This window comes from Chaetura pelagica, unplaced genomic scaffold (genome assembly GCF_000747805.2).
Source record: "Chaetura pelagica isolate M959 unplaced genomic scaffold, ChaPel_1.0 scaffold47, whole genome shotgun sequence".
NCBI classification, from domain to species: Eukaryota; Metazoa; Chordata; class Aves; order Apodiformes; family Apodidae; genus Chaetura; species Chaetura pelagica.
In genome coordinates this window covers 4,768,538-4,785,430 of record NW_009954140.1, presented here as the reverse complement: position 1 = coordinate 4,785,430, position 16,893 = coordinate 4,768,538, and the positions used below count along the sequence as shown (strand labels likewise).

Below are 16,893 nucleotides of genomic sequence, written 5' to 3'. Positions count from 1 at the left end.
ATGTGCTGATGGCAGGGGAGTGCCTGGGGGTGGGAGGCTGCCTGCTTCCCAGCACCCATCCCAAGAGCTGAGCTCTGCAGGAAAGATTAAAACCAGCTTCAAGCAGCCACTTGGTCCAGGAAGCCCTCACCTCACACACCTCCCACCTCTGGCATTGGGGGTTCCACCAGGATTTGCTGCTCCCCATGCCCAGGAAATCCCACATCCACAGGGCAGGGGCACGGCGGGGAGCAGGGCAGCCCCCTCCTGCCCTCCTGTCCCCCCTGGCCTGGGGGGCACATGGGGAAGGCAGCAGGTCACCCCCCGGAGAAAGTGCAAGCACAGGGACTTTTTGAGCCAATGGCAGCAGATGCTGTGGCCCCAGGAAAATGTGGTCTCTCTTTTGCCTGGCGCAGCAGGAGCCGCCGCAGCTGAATGGAAAATGAGAGCGGTGCCGCCCTGCGCTCCCACCAAAACACCCGTCAGCGTTTCCACCAGCAGCCTCCCGGGCTCTTCAGGGGCCTCGGCCACAAAAGAGCACTCGGGGGCTTGTCCTTGGTCACTTCCCAGTGCAGAGGGAGGCAGGGAAGGAGCGGGGGAGCTGGTGTCCTTCTGGCTCCGTGGGGATGCGGAGGGAGAGTCTCTGCTTCCCCACCCGCTCCCTGTGCAGGGCCTGAGCTCAGGCACAGAGGGACCATGGATGGAGCAAAGTCATTGCTGGGATGGGGCAGAGATCACTGAAACGCAGTGGGATCACCCAGCCCTGCCACCAGCCCCTTGTGCAGCCTGGGCATGGGCTTCCCCCTCGACCAGGTTGGAGACAATCCCCACGCTTGGTCCTCACCACCCACAACCTGCTCCTGCAAGGCACAAGTGTCCATGGCCCCTGCCACCATCCAGCACACTTCTTCCTCTCACAGATGTGATCACTGGGTAACCTTGAACCTCTAAAATGAGCCAGCAGGGGTGTCCCACGGCCTCAGGGGACAGCAAGACACCAGAGTGGCCAAGTGACACATCACGAGACGAGGCCGTGGCTTGGGTGCCAAGGAGCTGGCAGAGCCACCAGAGCTGGGCAGCCAACGGGGACTCAGCCAGCATCCCTCTGGCTGCAAAAACCCTTGTGCCAGCAAGCTCCGGGGGTCAGTCACGGCAAGGAAATTGCTGGAGGAGGTGAAAGCACCAGGTCCCCCAAGTTGGGGACACCCAGGGTGTTGCCACGGTCCTGCCACCCTGCTCCTGCCACTGCATTTCTCCTGCCCAGTGCAGGACAGCAGCTGTTTGAGCAGAGAGAAAAAAAAAAAGAGCCCAGGGCTTAAGGGCCCCCAGTTCTCCCATTCAATGAGTTTTAATTGAGCTGCTAAGAGACGGAGGGAACAAATAAGAACAAACACTGCAGCGAGGCAGCCGCGCTTCGGGAACGGCCCCGCGAGTCGGGAGGTGCAGAAGAAAAGATGCCCTGCTGTGCCCAAGGGAGGACACATCCCTGCAGGCACCTCGCTGGGGTCAGCCCTGGCTCAGCTCTCCTGGTCCCGTGGGTGCTCAGCACCCTCAGGATCCCAGCATGGTGCATGTGGGTGCCGACAGGGTTGCACTGGGTGGTCCCGAGCCAGCGGGTGGGACAGTTGGAAAGTGTCACTGAGGTGGGAAGACAGCATGACTGAGGGCAGAGGTGGTTGAAGAACCCTGTGGACAGATGTGCCCCGTGGAAAAAGACATGAAAAAGTAAGATTTTTGGTCAAAGTTGGCATCAAAACAAATGCCCTGTCAGCTCCTCTCAGCAGCTGAGCAGGGGAAGCTGTGCTTGCAGGGAAAGGGGAGCCCAGGCTGCCAGCCCCAGCCCTGGCCCAGGGACATTTAATAAATAGAGTCAGCACCCTGCTGCCACCCCAAACACCAAGGGAAAAGGGTCCAGCAGTGCCCGGGGACAGGCAGCTCCCTGCCTGCTGCCCAAGGGTGGGCAATGAGCATCCTGGGCATGAGGGTGTCAGGGAATGCTGCTCTGCCTGGATCAGGACGAGGTGTAGGCAGCTACAGGCAGCTACAGGCAGCTGAGCCAGTTCTCCCCACACCACAGCAGCCTTGCCTAACCTGCCCTACGCCTCTGGCACAGCCAGGGTGGTGCAACTTGCTTCTTCACCACCCTACTGTCTTACTTCTTCCATGCCCTACTTTGGATTGGGGCAGGGAAGGGCAGAAGTACAGTGAGTGGCTCCAACAATTAAGTATAATTAAGAAGAGCTGACAAGGCAGTTTTCTGCAGAAACCAGGGTGCAGGTGCAGGTCTGTAGCAATGCTTCAGCATTTCTCTGCTGATTCCAGCCTCCCCAGCCCCCGGGCATGCTCACCTGCCCTCACTCCTCTGCTCCCTGTGCCAGGAAAGATGCAAAGCTGAGCAGTGCTGGGGAGAGGCAAGGCATGGGCTCCTCTCCTGAGCCAGATGGTGAAGGCTTCAGCATTTCTACAACCTCAGGAGCAGAGGGAGGCTCATAAGGGTGGTCAAAGTCTGCCCTCACCCAGGACCCAGCTGTGGGGACATCAGTGGGCAGGGGGTGCAAAACCACACTGGCTGCTTGTGAGGCCAAGGGTGCTTTGCAGGACAGTCCACGGAGCAGACCAGACCCAGAAGAAAAAAACCAAACAGCCCGAGAAGCAAAGTCCCAGGGAGCTGCAGGGCTGCTTCCCAAGTGCCTGATGACTCTCTGGATTTCAAGCTGTACAACCTGCTGGACTAGGTCTGGGAAATGCAGGAGATAAGGTCTTTGAGGAGATAACTGGATGCCTAGGCTTGTCAGCAGGGAATGAGAAGGCTGATGGGACACGGGGATGGGGACAGGCACTGATCCTGCACCGTGCTGCCAGCGTGGGCACAGTTTGGGAGCTCTGCCTGTGTCCCAGTGGCTGGTCCATCACCCAGCCATGGAGGGGAAGGGTTTGGAGGTGAAACCCAAGGGATGCTGCCTGCACTCCATCCCCTCCACCAGACATCAGTGCTCATGCCTGGAACCTTTCCTTGCTTGCAAAAATCCAGCTCCCAGACCTGCCCTCAGGCCATGTAAGGGGTGGTTCCAGCTTATCTCACAGACCTCAGAAACACCCAACACCTCCCCCGGGGCCCACCAGTCAGGACTCGGCTCCCAACAGCTGGGACACACTTTCCCAACACCCAAGAACCCTCCCCCCATCCCCAGCACCCAGACCTCCACCCTCCTGTGCTTCAAGGGACAAAGGAGCCCAGGGCTGCCCCCAGCCCAGGGACACACTTTCCCAACACCCAACAACCCCACCCCCCCATCCCCAGCACCCAGACCTCCACCCTCCTGTGCTTCAAGGGACAAAGGAGCCCATGCGGGTGCTGCTCCTGCAGCAGCGGGGCTGTCAAGAGGTGCAAATGCTGCGAGGGAAGAGCCCCAAGTCCCGCACGCAGAGGTGCAATATTGCTGCAGTAAGGACCTGTCTGTGCCCCCCTGGTAAGGAGGGGGAAGCAGCAGCCCCTTCCCCTTCATCTTCTCCGGAAAGCAGCAGCAGTGCCCGGCTGCCCCCCGGCCGCATCCTGCCCTGGTCCCCAGCACCACCTCTCCGGCCAGCCCTTCCCACAACCGCAACCTCCTCCACATAAAGCCATTCACAAACCACAAAGCCTTAAGCCTGCTTCTTGGTGGAGAGAGGGAACATCGTCATCTTTTAATTACCGGCAGGCCGGCGGCCGGGAGGCACAGGGAGCCCAGCGCCTGCAGCGGGGACACCAGCCTCACAAAAAGCCCTTTCAGCCCCCCTCTGCTGCAGCACCAAGTCTCACGGGCTCGGGAGAGGACAGAAGTTACAGAGGCCTGGCACAAGGCAGGCAAGAAGCAGGGCAGGCAGCTGCTGCCAAAATCCTGATCATCAGCTGGGTGGCAGCTTGAGGGTGCTGGATCCTTCCAAAGAGGGGCAGAGGGGCTGCCCTTCTCCCCCACCCAGGGTCCCAGCCAGGCTCTTACCTGAGCAGAGCGTGGCTCGTCCGCCTGGCTGGGATGTGACCAGGCCAGTATGCCAGGGCTGGCACCCGGTGCCCTCCTTCCCAGGTTGTTTGCTTTGCCGAGCTCCCACCTGCAAGAGAAAAGGGCAGCACTCACCATCCTGCTGCCCAGGAGCTCTGTGTCGACAGGAAAACCTCCTGACCCTGGAGCTTCCTTGGGAAAGGAGCTACTCAGAGGCAGAGGTGGACTAAGTGACTCCAAAGGAAGGTGATTTCACTGGAGATGGAGCTGGGTCAGGGGAGGAAGAAGAGTTACAGGAGTTTTTAAAAGAGATAGGAAAAGGGGGGTGGGGGGAGAGAGAAAGGGGGCTCAGTCTGGCACTGCTTTGTGTTTCTCCTCTGCTCCAGCAAGTGATGAGAACCACATAGAGCTGCTGAAGCTGCCACATTTCCACCCGCCTTTTGTTATCAGGTGAGGATTCGGAGCAGGTGGGAAATCTAGGGATACGTTCCAGGGGCTGCAAATGGCCCCATGCAGGCTGCTGCCCTCCCTGTGGTAAAGAACTGACAGCCCCCAGCCTGCTGGAAACCTGCTTCATTAAAAATACCAACCTGCTGACAACCCTCCTGCTGGATAATTAACCTGTTCAGTTGTTGTCCGAACATCACCCCAAATGTCCTTGCTCTGCCCTTGGGTTTGAGATGCACCATGTGGGAAAGCTGCCCGGTCCCTTCCTCCACCTGTGATGCTGAGCAGCAAAATGGGGGTGCTGAGCACAGAAATGGCATTGTTGAGCATCAGAACAGGTGGAAGGGTGTTAGAGAGCCTCCACTTTGGCTGTAGCCCAAAGGGCCTCAGCAGCTGGGGGGGGAAAGGGCTGGGAATGGGGCAAACAGAAAATTCCAGCCAGATTCACCGAGCAAACTTCCCAGGCACAGCCTTTGTCTGCCTGCCTTTCACATGCACATGGCAACGGCGCTTGCCCAAAGCCATTTCCTCCAGGCAGAGCCAAGAGAGAGGCCATGTCCCTGCTGCAGCACCATCACCCCGTGTCCCTCCATGTCCCTGCACCAGTCCCATCCCAGCCTGGCCCCTCGGGAGTCACTGCCTGATGCTACGGGCACCTGGGCTGATCCTGCACTTCCCAGTGATGCTGTGGTACCCTCACTGCTGCAGTAGAGGAAGACACATATGGCACAAATGCCACGGTGCTGGCAGCATGAGGAATAGTCCAGGGAAAAGATTTCCAACCCTGCTGCCCATCCTGCTGGCAGGTGTCAGGCACATTCCCAATCTCTCCTACTCCCCACCCAAACTTCTGGCATTTCCCCCTGATGGACAGGGCTGTGGTGGGACAGGGCCAGCACCAGGGTCTGCTGTGGCCATTGGAAATAATATGGCTTAAGCAAGGTGCCTTCCCTGCCTTCAGACACCCGAGGAAATGATAGTGATTAATATCAATCCCCATCTCTACACAAGCATTAAATTATCCTCCTAGTAAGGCAGCTGCATTCCAAGAGCTTTTTAGGGGATCTCCAGGAGGGCATTGGGTGGATATTTCCCTTCAGCCACCCAAGCACCTCTGGCTGGCAGGACACTGGAGCTGCCCATGAATGAGCTCACATGAGCACTTCAGGCAGTAAATGGGGCTGAAACATCCCAAAAACAACCAGGGATTTTCCTCCAGAGCAGGGATGATGCAGCCCTGCTGCTGTGGGAACCGTGGAGGCTGAATCTTTCCAGGAATGCTGAACTGAGCATTCCCAGGCTGGGATGAAACGCTTGGTCCCACTCCTACCACACACAGCAGGGATATCAGGTCCAGAGTCTCCCAAACCTGCCTCAAAACACTTCAAGGATCACATCCTGAAAATGTGTATCTCCATCCCAGCATCCCCCCTTGCTGGGCTTTTGGTGCCAAGCTGGGAGATGGGTGTTTGGGGGGGAGTGAGGGCTGCAGGGAGGTCCCCAGCACACACAGATGTGCTGACTGTCAGTCCAGTGAGGACTGACTCCAGGGACCACACAAAACCGATGGAAAACATCCCTTGGAACTCAGGTTGGACCCCAAAAGGAAACACCAAGCTCTGTGAAATGTATAGAGTCTGGAGCAGCCCTTCCTCCCCTGCCCTCCTGCTCCACAAAGGCTGGGGGTATGATGCCCTCGGGATGGGATGGCTGAGGATCCCACCCACCCAGCACCCACGGGGTGGGTGGCAGTGTCAGACCAGCCAGCAGTGACCCCGGGCTGGCTTTTCCAAACACCCGTGCAACAACCAGCCAAAGGAATTTCAGAAGTCCTCCTTCCCAGCCAGGGTTTAGAGCCAGCTCCCAGCCCTGCCAGCCCAGCCTCCCCCCACGGAGAGGTGGGACTCGGGGTGTTTTCACAGGGCAGCAAGATGCTGGAAAGGGGCTGTGTTTTCCCAGCTTTGTTCCCGAACGCTGGACTGCCTGTACCATCTGCTCCGGCTTGTGACCATCGGTTGCTCAAGAGCAACCCAGGTCGTCAGCAGGGTTTGTTTACCAAAAAAAAAAAAAAATAAATTAAATAAACTAAGGTTACGATTTCATGGCGGGGCAGCCGAAGGAAGGGCTCTGGGAATGGGAAAGGGAGCCAGCCCAGTGGCAGCGTTTGCCCAGGGAAGCGGTGGCGGTTGGATCGCCGGGGTGTCAGGAAGTGGAGGAGGAAAGAGGAGCTGCCCACAGCCCCTCTGCTACCCCCCCCCCCCTGACCCCGAGGGGAACCCAGCCCGGCGCGTTCACACTGCGTAAGACAAGCAGAAGTGGGAAATGCCTGACTCATCTGTGCTTCTGGCTGCCCCGGCTGCAACAAACCCACCGAGCAGATGGCTTGGCCGGAAAAGGAGGAAAGGCAGGGGAAAAAAAAGAAAAACACAACAAAACCAAAACACCCACCCCAAAACAACAAAACGGTGGAGGGAAAGAAAAAGCAAAGTCCGTTGGTGCTGGGTGGGCTGCAGGGGTCTCTCCTCCAGGCAAGATGGGGCTGGGGGCTCCAAGACCCTGCTGGAGATGATGGCTCGGATGCTTGGGTGGTGAGAGCATCCATCTCCAAAACCAGGAGCTGCTGACCTCAAGCTCTGGGGCAACAGGGACCAGAGGGGCCCTGGTTCCCCCCAGCAGTGGTTTTTGGGGAAAACTTGACTGCTTGAAAGACAAAAATGATTCTGGGGTGTCTTCAAGGCAACTCAGCCCTGGGTAGCAGCCAGCAGAAAGGCAGGGGGCTGAGGTGCTCGCCATGTTCCCTTCACAAAAGGCAATGAAGGGCTTTGTGGAGCAGCCCCTCCTGCACCCCCAGGGACAGGGAAGCCCCCCCATGCTGTCAGGGTACCTTGCTGCCTCTGCCAGGCCCCCACAAATGGCCCCAGGCGTCCTGCCAGGTCACACTTCTGTGCCCAGGGGCCATTGTCACCTGCAAGAGAAAGAAACATTCCCATGAGCAAAACCAGGACCTGGGGGCACCTCCACAATGGGAGGCAAGCAAGGACAAGTGGCCCCTCCATCCCTCCTTCCCATTCCCGTGACGCTTTCCCACATTATCAAGAGCAGCTGGTTTATTTATTTTTGTTTCTGAAAGTTTATTTTGAAGGGCTGGGGCTGCCTGAGTCCTGGGTGAGGGTCTGGAGCAGAGCTGGGGCACAGGGGGGAACAGCTGCCACCAGCTCCGGGCGTTAATGAGCAGTGCAGCAGTTCCTGTCCTCAGAAGATAGACATCCTCATTAGGGAGGCTGCTCAGCCAGAGCGGATTTGGGCTTCTTAATGAATGAGGATTTGTGGTTTAATTAGGCACAGCCCTGCCAGTTCAGCCTCGTGGCTAAAGGGGGGTGATGGGGTGGGCACCTGGCTGAGTGGGCCCACCAGCCTGAGACCCCCCAACCTTGTGATGTGACAGTCCTGGACAGCTTGGCCACAGCTCCCAGGCCACAGAGCAGCCAGAAGCATTGAGGGCAGGGCACACACACAGGCCCTGTCTCCTGCCACCTACATGCCCCCCAGGCTGGTGCCAGTGCATCCGCCAGCATCTCCCCCAACCTGCACAGCCAATTTTCCTGCTGTACCTGTGAACCACAGGAGCGTGTTGCCCTTTCCATGGCTGTCGGCGACCTGCTTGATCTGTCCCACCAGGGCATCCATCTCTCTCAGGGCAGCTCCATAGATGTCCCTGCTCTGGCCCGGGGAAGGCGGGGGGACCCCCAGGGGGACGTGCATGTGGGCCAGGGCCAGGTAGAGGAAGAAGGGGCGGCCGCTGTGGCTGTGAAGGGAAGAGGAGGAGAGTGTTCAGCCAGGTCAGGGAAGGGGAATGTGATGGCAGGAGGACACCAGGTTGGTGGCACTGATGAGCCTGGGGACACAGAGTGGGCCAGGAGCCGTGCAGCCCCCCCTGCCTCTGCCAGAACTCCCAGCAGGAAAAACCACCCTGCACATTGGTCAGTTCGTCAGCTGCAAGTCCTCTGGGCACCCACACCCCCTGCAGGGGGGATGCTTGGCCCAGCATGAGCCACTTCTCCCCTGCTCCTGCTAAAACATCTCCCCACTGTCCCCTGTTACTGACTGTCCTCCCATCTGGGACACTCTCATCCCTTCCTCCATCTCCCCAACACGCTGCATCACTCACCCAACTGCCTCCCTCCACTCTGTCAAGAGGTTAATTTTGTCTCTCCCTCCCCCTCTCCAGCAGGTCCTCAGCCCCCACTGGTGATTTTAGCCAAGGACGAGCAGCAGAAGGATGCCTGGGCTGACCCCAAGCCCGGCCTCAGCTCCACTGAGCAGCCCCAGACAGGGAGCGCAGCACGTTCGCTCGCTGCGCTCTGCCCCACTGCCTGTTTGCTTTTAAATCACCCGAAGACATGTCCTGTTTTCTTGTTTACAGCTATATTTATCTCCTTCAACGAGGCCTGCTCTTCCTCAGGGACCTCTGAGGGGAAGGGTGGGATGGTGAGTGGCAAGGAGGGGCCGGATCCTGGGGACGTGCCCTAGCCTGCACACGCGCCCGGCTCCGGCCGCCCCACGGCTGCCTCCAGAAAAGCTGCTGGGACCCTTCCGACGTGCGTGTCGGTGCTTCCTTCCTGTACCACTCACCCGTCTGGGGATGGAAAAAGTTAATCCCATCCCACCCGGAGCTGTCACATCCTTCCCAGCAGCGCTGGAGCCCCGTGAAGGGCAGGGTCCCCCGGACACCCCGCCCAGCACCTGCAAAACGCCAGGTTGGGGGTGCAGATTTGCATCCCCTGCAAAACGCTGCTGCAACAGGCTACATGGCACCTTTCCCTTTGGGATGCCAGGGACCCTGGAGCAGGGAAAGCTGCTTTCTCCAACTAGCATCCCACCTGGGAGCAACGGGTGGGCTCCAGTATCCAGGCAGGCTCATGACTGCAGCATTCCCACTTGCTTTTCACATTTATGTATCAGAACTTGCTCAAAAATGGAGCAAACATTCAATTAATAACTTAAGACAAATGTCCTTGGCTTTTTCTCCCGTGTTCACGGTGCTCCCCGTGTCCCAGGCAGATCTCACTGCCATGTATTGCTCAACCTTGACACGACTGGTTAAAAAAACACTGAGATGACAAATCCGGTGTTCTTTTGTTGCCCCATAATGAATGACTCAGGCAGAGGAAAACCGGAATAAGCCATCAAAGAGAAGGAGAGAAAATGCAGGCACCTGCTTAATCCTGTTCTCCGTGAACGCAGATAACCCCGAAATACTACGGGGAGTTTAAAGGTTTGTCTTATCAACCTGGAGCTCACGCACTTGGTTTCACAGCCTAACAACCCCTTCGTGATGCAGGCACTGGGGGTGTGCACAGGAGGGATAATGGAGGGCTGGGGGGTTGCACTGGAAGTACAATTGAAGCTCTGCAGCCCACTGCCCTGGCCCCTTCCAGCATCCTGACCAGTCCAGGCTGATTCCAAGTACCCAAAGGGGATAAACTATAGGTATTGTGCATGTGGAACAGTTCCCAGGTTTACCAAGAGCCATTTTCCCACAAGCTGCTCCCTGCCCAGCCCTTTTTCTGGCCCCTTCAACAAATCTTTCCCAAGCACGCCGACAGAACCCCCCCCGGCAGTGGCCCTTCCCTGGATTTGTGTTATCCCTGGATGTGGGCACAGGACAAGCTCTGACACAGATGCCCGGCAGCGCTTCCTCTCCCGTGCTGCAGGGAGGTGTTTTGCAAAGTCACAGCTCATAATCCACCGATAATAGGGATTAAAATTACACAACCCATCAGCAGAGCTCCAGGGTCGTTGTCTCAGGTCTCAGGGAAGAGCACGCCCGGGCTCCTCGTGTCCCTTCACAGCTGGGGAAGGCTGACCCTGAAGCCCAGAGATCCCAGAAAACTTTATCCCCAAAATGGGGCAAACCCCACGTAGAGGGTGGGTTCAAACACCTCCAGGTGGTGTTATGGTCTCTTCACTGGAGCTGCTGTGAGCACCCATTCAGCTCCCACACCCACACCCACAGAGGCACCTGCACCACCCAGCAGAGCCACCACCCCTGCCACCTCATCCCATGCCGCTGCCAAGATAGAGGGAAGAAGGACACTTCCCATCCCCACTAGCCAGGATCTTGCTGCATGTTACCCCCAGGAAGGAGGCACAGCCCAGCTCAAAGGCTTTGCCCTTCCTTGTAAATGGTGGGTTTAAAGCCACACAATCCTTCTAGAGGAGACACACCAAAAGGCTTCCACACGAGCCCTGCAGGACACTGGTGACAACAGTGGCTTCCTCCTCAGAGGAGAAGCTGAGCCACGGAGACCCCAGGTCTGCTCCCCGAGAACCATGGAGCAACCCCCTAGCATGGCAGCAATGTGATGCAACAGGCACCTGCAGTGACCCACAAGCTCTCCTGATGAAGGGGACAGCAGGTGGCATCTCACCTGGCCTGCTGGATGAACCACGCTGCCTTCTCTGCGTAGCGTCCCGCCAGGCTGCTGAGGTTGACAGGCTGCTGGACGATGGCAACGTTCTCAAAGAGAGGAAGGGCCACCTCTGTGTAACAGTCCTTCCTTGCCATCCTGCTGGGAAGAAGCCACCCCACGCTTGTCACTGGAGCCAGGACCAGTGCAGGAGCAGGCACAGAGCCTAGCTCTTCTCTTGGCTTTGCAGAAAGGCACAGCTAAGGGGGCAGCAAAAAGGGGAGGATGCTCTGGGGACTGACCCTCCTTCTCAACCTGTGCCCTGCTGCAGGGTGCACAGAGGGAAAATGGGTGTACAGAGTGTGAGGAGACGTGATGACAGCAAAGGGCAGCTTTCAGGGCTGGGGATGCCACTGCAAATACCCACCTCCCAGTGCTGCCACTCCAACCCCCCCAGCGTCCCCGTATGCTTTCTCGGCGTGGCGCCCCGCCAGGCTGCTGAGGTTGACAGGCTGCTGGACGATGGCAACGTTCTCAAAGAGAGGAAGGGCCACCTCTGTGTAACAGTCCTTCCTTGCCATCCTGCTGGGAAGAAGCCACCCCACGCTTGTCACTGGAGCCAGGACCAGTGCAGGAGCAGGCACAGAGCCTAGCTCTTCTCTTGGCTTTGCAGAAAGGCACAGCTAAGGGGGCAGCAAAAAGGGGAGGATGCTCTGGGGACTGACCCTCCTTCTCAACCTGTGCCCTGCTGCAGGGTGCACAGAGGGAAAATGGGTGTACAGAGTGTGAGGAGACGTGATGACAGCAAAGGGCAGCTTTCAGGGCTGGGGATGCCACTGCAAATACCCACCTCCCAGTGCTGCCACTCCAACCCCCCCAGCGCCGGGCCATGCCGTGGGCAGGATGGGCAGGGTGGCAGGTTGTAGCCAGGGGTGTCTGTGCAGCCCATGTCATTGCTGTAGGGGATCCCAAAGTAGTAGTCGAAGCCTGAGGGGCAAGCAAAGGTGTTGGTGGGGATGAGACAACCATGGGATGCTCAGCTGGTCCCTGCTGGTGCAGCCCTTACCACGGAAGCTGGGGTGATGGTGGCCATGGTGTCCCAGGTGCCACTTGCCTGCATGGAAGCCACAGAACATCATTTCAGAGGTTAACACAGCTACAGCCACCACCAGCCATCACCCAAGAGGTGCCCTCAGTGCTGGGGGCTTTAATCTAGCACCAAGAAAGGCTACTTGTTTGTGCTGGCCCTTTCTGGAATGCCTTTTTGTTCTTTGAGAAACTCAGAAAACATGCACAAGGTTTCTCGTGCCTGTGTAAATTGACCACTTCAGCCTTAAAAGGTTCTTTCATGTGTTTATGTCCAGAGGAGATGGCTTTCTAATCCCTCACAAACAAGCAGCCTCATCCCCTGACCTGTGGCACTTGCTTGCTCCCACTGAATGCACTGATCCAAGAGGGAGTCCTGCAAAGACTATGGGGGAAAGGAGAAACCAAGAGCTTTTCTGCCAGCACAACGTGTGCAAACAACAGGAGCTGCAGGTGCAAAGGTCTCACCGCCAGCTCGGGCTCTGCAGCCTGGGAGGACCAATGGTGACAGCAGGGTGCCCAAAGCCACAGGGCCACCAGCCACCAGACTGTCCCAACTGGCACCAGTGGGATCACACTGGTGTGGGATGCAGGATGGCAGAGCTGCTGTGTGCAGTGGTGTTTGCTAAGGAACACCCAGCACGTTCCTTGTGAGGTGAAGCAATTAGAGCTTAAATAGAAAACTGGGGCGGGCCTGAACTTCAGACAGTGTTGCATGTTTGAAAGTTAAGATTTTAAGCTTGGGGTTGCAAAATCCAAGGGAGACGTGCAAAGCCTCTCCCACGTGATTCTTTAGACATTCCTTTAGCCATCAGCGTTTACCTCACCACCTGCAGCACCTCCTACACAAGAGATGGGCATCAGCATTTCCCTCACCCCCCCATCTCCCCGCCCCAGGTGCCCACAGCAGTTACCTATAGCCCCCGTGCTGTACCCAGCCTCCCGCAGCACCTCGGCCAGGGTGGTCTCGTTCAGGGGGAGGCCACCAACTGACGTGATGGCAAAGTTGTGGGTCACCCCGTTGCGTGCCCCAAGACGCCCCGTCAGCAGAGAGGCACGGGATGGGGAGCACGTGGAAGCAGCTGAGTGGAAATCCACAAACCTAGAAAATTAAAAAGCCCTTTGCTTGCAAACCTCGGCTGGTCTAATTCTGCCCCATCCCTCCCTGCTCCCCTACATGCATCCCCTTCTGCACCAGGGATGAGGGTCTGGAGTGGGGGATGAAGGTCACAGGCTGAAGTGGGGATGGATGGACCTGCACCTCGAGGTGCACCCAAAGCCACGTTAGTGAAACCCCCTTCACCTGATGGTCCCTACAGGAGGGAAACTCCCTTTGCTGTGGAACAGAGTAACCAGGAGAGGGCTGGGGAGGGGGGACAGACGTTACCTTGTCCCTTCAGCAGCCAACTCATCCAAATGCGGGGTGTCCTTTGTCTCTGCCCAGTTGGCCCCCAGGTCCCCCCAGCCCACATCATCCGCCAGGACGACGATGAAGTTGGGCTGCCCGCAGGTGGGACAGGGAGCCCAGAGCCCGGCCAGCGCCGCCGCCACCACCAGCACCGCCCGCGGGGAGGGGGTCCCCGTGGTGCCACACGTCCCCTCCCACCTGTGCCAGGGCATGGGTGGCTTCATCTCCCCCAGACTCCCCCCACTGTGTCCCCGTGGGTGCAGCTGGGCTCTCCACAGGCCCTCGCAGCGATGACACCGTCCCCTCCTCAGCTGCTCCCACGGGGCCAGGGGGGCTGGGTTTGCTGCCTCTGCTCCCCACTGCTGCTCCTCTGCCTTTCACACCCAGGCACAGCTGATATTCCTGAAACCAGCGCCAGCAAAGGTGTTATTCTTAGAAGTCAAAAACACCTTTTGAAGTCACCGTCACCCTATTTTTAACTTCTCTTCCTTCCTGGTAAATATCTAATTAGCCACCAAACCAAAGTGGTATTTTTCCTTCCAGAAGAGTCCTGGATCTGCAGCACAGGCTCCTCTCCCCTCGCTGCAGCCGGGGGGATGTTTGTGCCCAGTAAACAGCTCTTTTCCTGCAGACCACGCTGCTCAGCTCAACACAGCACTGGCCACCCTTGCTTCAGTGGGATAAACATCTGCTGTGGCTCCAGTGAGGACTGCCCATCTGTTCTGCACCTTGCATGGCTGCAGCATCCCCTGTGCAAGAGAAATAAGATGCCATCAGGACCTGCAGCATCCGTCCTGCACCCAGCCTGGGGCAGAACAGCAGCTTATGCAGACACTGAGACTTGGCCTTTGAAGTTGTGTATTTTCCTGCCTAGCTTATGATGGTTTAACTGGAAAGGACTGGAAACAACAAGTGCTCCTTTCCCACACTCATTGCAAGGGCTGGGATGGTTTTCTGGGGTGCTGTCATCCCCAGGGAGCAGTGCTGTTCCCTCCTGGCTTTGCAAGGGCTCCCACCCGAGAGCTGCAGGGTGCACAGCACCACGGGGTGGGGGGGGGTACCCACAAGGCCTTGACTTCATTTGTAAAAAACTGCAAAGCTTCTGAAGCTCATTTTGAAAATGTATTTCTGCTCACGCTGCCCCACTGCTGGGGCCAGGGAAGGCAGCACAGCCTGTGCAGGCAGCAGCCCCACAGCTGGCCATGGGGCACCAAGAGGGACCTGCTCCTGGAGGCAAGATGGCAGAAATCCAGACAAACCCAGGAGGCAATAAAAGCCAGAAATACCTGAGCTTACAGGACTAAGCACACACAGTTGTTTAGGGCAGGATTTGGCCTCCAGTGGGGGAGAGGTTCAAGGGCAAACACTCCAAAGACTGATGGTGGAGATGCAGCCATGAAACACAATGTCTTGAGCACAAAGTTATGGCCAAAGGGAGGTGAAGCTGCAGAGAGATTTGCCAAAAGCCTGCTGAGCCTTGTGTGAGGAGCTCTGCACTGGCCATGGGGGTGGTGTGGGGACCTGTGTGTGGGTGGGGACAGCCAGGGGACCACTGGGACCCAGCTGGGACCAGAGCTGTGGCAGATATCCCCAGATGGTACCTGCAACCTTGGGGGAGGAACATGCCACGGAGGATGCAGCTCCCATGGGATGGTCAACACAGCCAAGTAGTGCAGTGTCCATGAATACAAACCAGGGGGGTCAAGGAGAGGAGGGAATAATGGAAAATGAAAGAGGAGAGGGTAACAGGAGGAGACAGGAGAGGGAATATTATGAGCCTCATCTGTAGTCCAAGAGGTTAGTAGCTAGCAAAGAAAATTATTCCCAGATTTTGCTGTTCACATCTAAAAGCTTTGGGCTGTCCCTCAGATCAGCAGCTTCAGGACTGTCAGCGCAGCTCTGCAGTGGTCAGGGATGTGACTCCATTCATAATTCATAGCCCAGAGCCTCGATGTATAAACGTCCATCCACGAGGCTTGAAGCTCTGGGTAGGGGAGTTGATGGGGTGTGGGATGTGGTGGGCTGAGCTACAGGAGGGGCTGCACAGCTCTGCCCCAACACAGTGCTCTGCCAGGCTGAGGGTGGTCCCCACACCGAGCCCCAGCATCCTCCACACAGCACCATGCTGGATCCCCCTCTCTGGGCCTGCCCCTGCCCCACACAACATGCACTGGGGACCCCCTGTTGGCACCTGCAGCTGCCCAGAAAAACCGAGCAAAACCCGAGGGAGCTGACCCCATTTCACCCACAAACCTCTGTCCTTTCTCTGGGCAGGGACACCAGGATGACACGGCTAACAAAAACAATCAAACCCATTTTCCAAGGACACTCTCTTCTCTCTAAATTACAGGGGAGAGTCATCCAGAGCTGAAATTTATGCATTAAAGTCAGACAATACTTCTTGATCTCTGATGCCCATAGGCCATTTGAAGGAGAGGTGGAACACAGCCCGTGGAAGGTGGGACATGTGGCGTGGCTCTTGCCAGGCTCCTGCAGAACTGTCCTTGTCCACAGCAGGTCCAAACCCCAGTGGAGCACGAGGCCATCCTTTGGCATCCACTCCAGCACGCTCTGCTCCGAGCTCCTTGTCAGAGGCACCTCTGCAATCTTTTTGATCTCAGATTCCTGAGCAAGTCCAGGCTGTGCCAGCTCTGCCCCCGTGGCACACTGTGCTCATCCTCCCAGCAGTGCCAGGGTGGTCATGGGGAGACTCTCTGGGATGAGCCCTGGTCCCCACTCACCACCACACCAGGACCTGCATCTCTGCTCCCCTGCAGCTTCACTCCAGCTGGACTCAAGCAGAACTGAAGGACCATCTTTTACCTATTTTTGCCCAAGAAAATAAGTGACTCAGAAGAGACTGCCCCAGGCTGGCTCTGGTGGGAACACAGTTGTTGTGTCACCTCACTTGGTGCCAAGCAGGAAATGTTGCCCCGGTCCAGCCTGATCAGCCACCTGGGCAGAATCACAGCCAGGATCCAAGGCCTGGGGGATAACCAGCACCAGCACTGGGATCCAATGGGATCCGTCCATCCCTCAGACTGGACGCTGTGTGCCCAGGCCTTCACAGCTCACACCTTGTACCAGGGGAGAACTAAACAAATAAATTAAAGCACATTTTTGCAAGCCAGACAAAGGCAGTTCACAGAAAGACAAGGGGTAAGTCAAAACCAGATAAACTAGTTTAGAAAAGGCCCAAAGCCTCTCCAATCAGTGCTGTTTAGGACACCCTGGGGGTGGCCCCAGGGCAGGGCCAAGCCTCCTCAGCTCGGGGATGCCACCACCAGCCGTACCACACACTGAATGGCAGAGTGGCCGCGGCTGCCCGCCCAGCACTGTGAGTATCTGTCATGTATTTATTACACATTAACCAGAAGTTTACAAATCTTGGGGCCAGCACGATCATTTTCACATTTTTCACATTCTTTCACATTTTCACGCCTGCCGGCAGAGCGAAACAGCAGCCGGAGCCCAGAAAAACCTGCTGCCCTTTGAAGCACACCCGGCTGTGCTGAGCTGTCCCCTGGCAGCACCCAGGGCTCGCACGCCACCCGGGGTGTCACAGCTCTGATCTCCAGCCCAG

General features: G+C 57.5%; 1 protein-coding gene across 1 annotated transcript in view; it reads right to left on the bottom strand.

The window, feature by feature from the left end:
• The window catches only part of ARSG (arylsulfatase G), an 18,339-nt gene extending 4,805 nt beyond the window's left edge, over positions 1 to 13,534 (bottom strand). The window contains exons 1-9 of the mRNA XM_010002797.1: positions 13,290 to 13,534; positions 12,817 to 13,004; positions 11,883 to 11,930; positions 11,689 to 11,803; positions 10,838 to 10,978; positions 8,018 to 8,211; positions 7,291 to 7,371; positions 3,960 to 4,068; positions 3,868 to 3,889 (exon numbers count right to left, since the gene is read on the bottom strand). Coding sequence (XP_010001099.1) covers positions 3,868 to 3,889; positions 3,960 to 4,068; positions 7,291 to 7,371; positions 8,018 to 8,211; positions 10,838 to 10,978; positions 11,689 to 11,803; positions 11,883 to 11,930; positions 12,817 to 13,004; positions 13,290 to 13,534 — 1,143 coding nt within the window. The remainder of the gene's footprint in view (positions 1 to 3,867; positions 3,890 to 3,959; positions 4,069 to 7,290; positions 7,372 to 8,017; positions 8,212 to 10,837; positions 10,979 to 11,688; positions 11,804 to 11,882; positions 11,931 to 12,816; positions 13,005 to 13,289) is intronic.
• Positions 13,535 to 16,893: the final 3,359 nt, after the last annotated feature.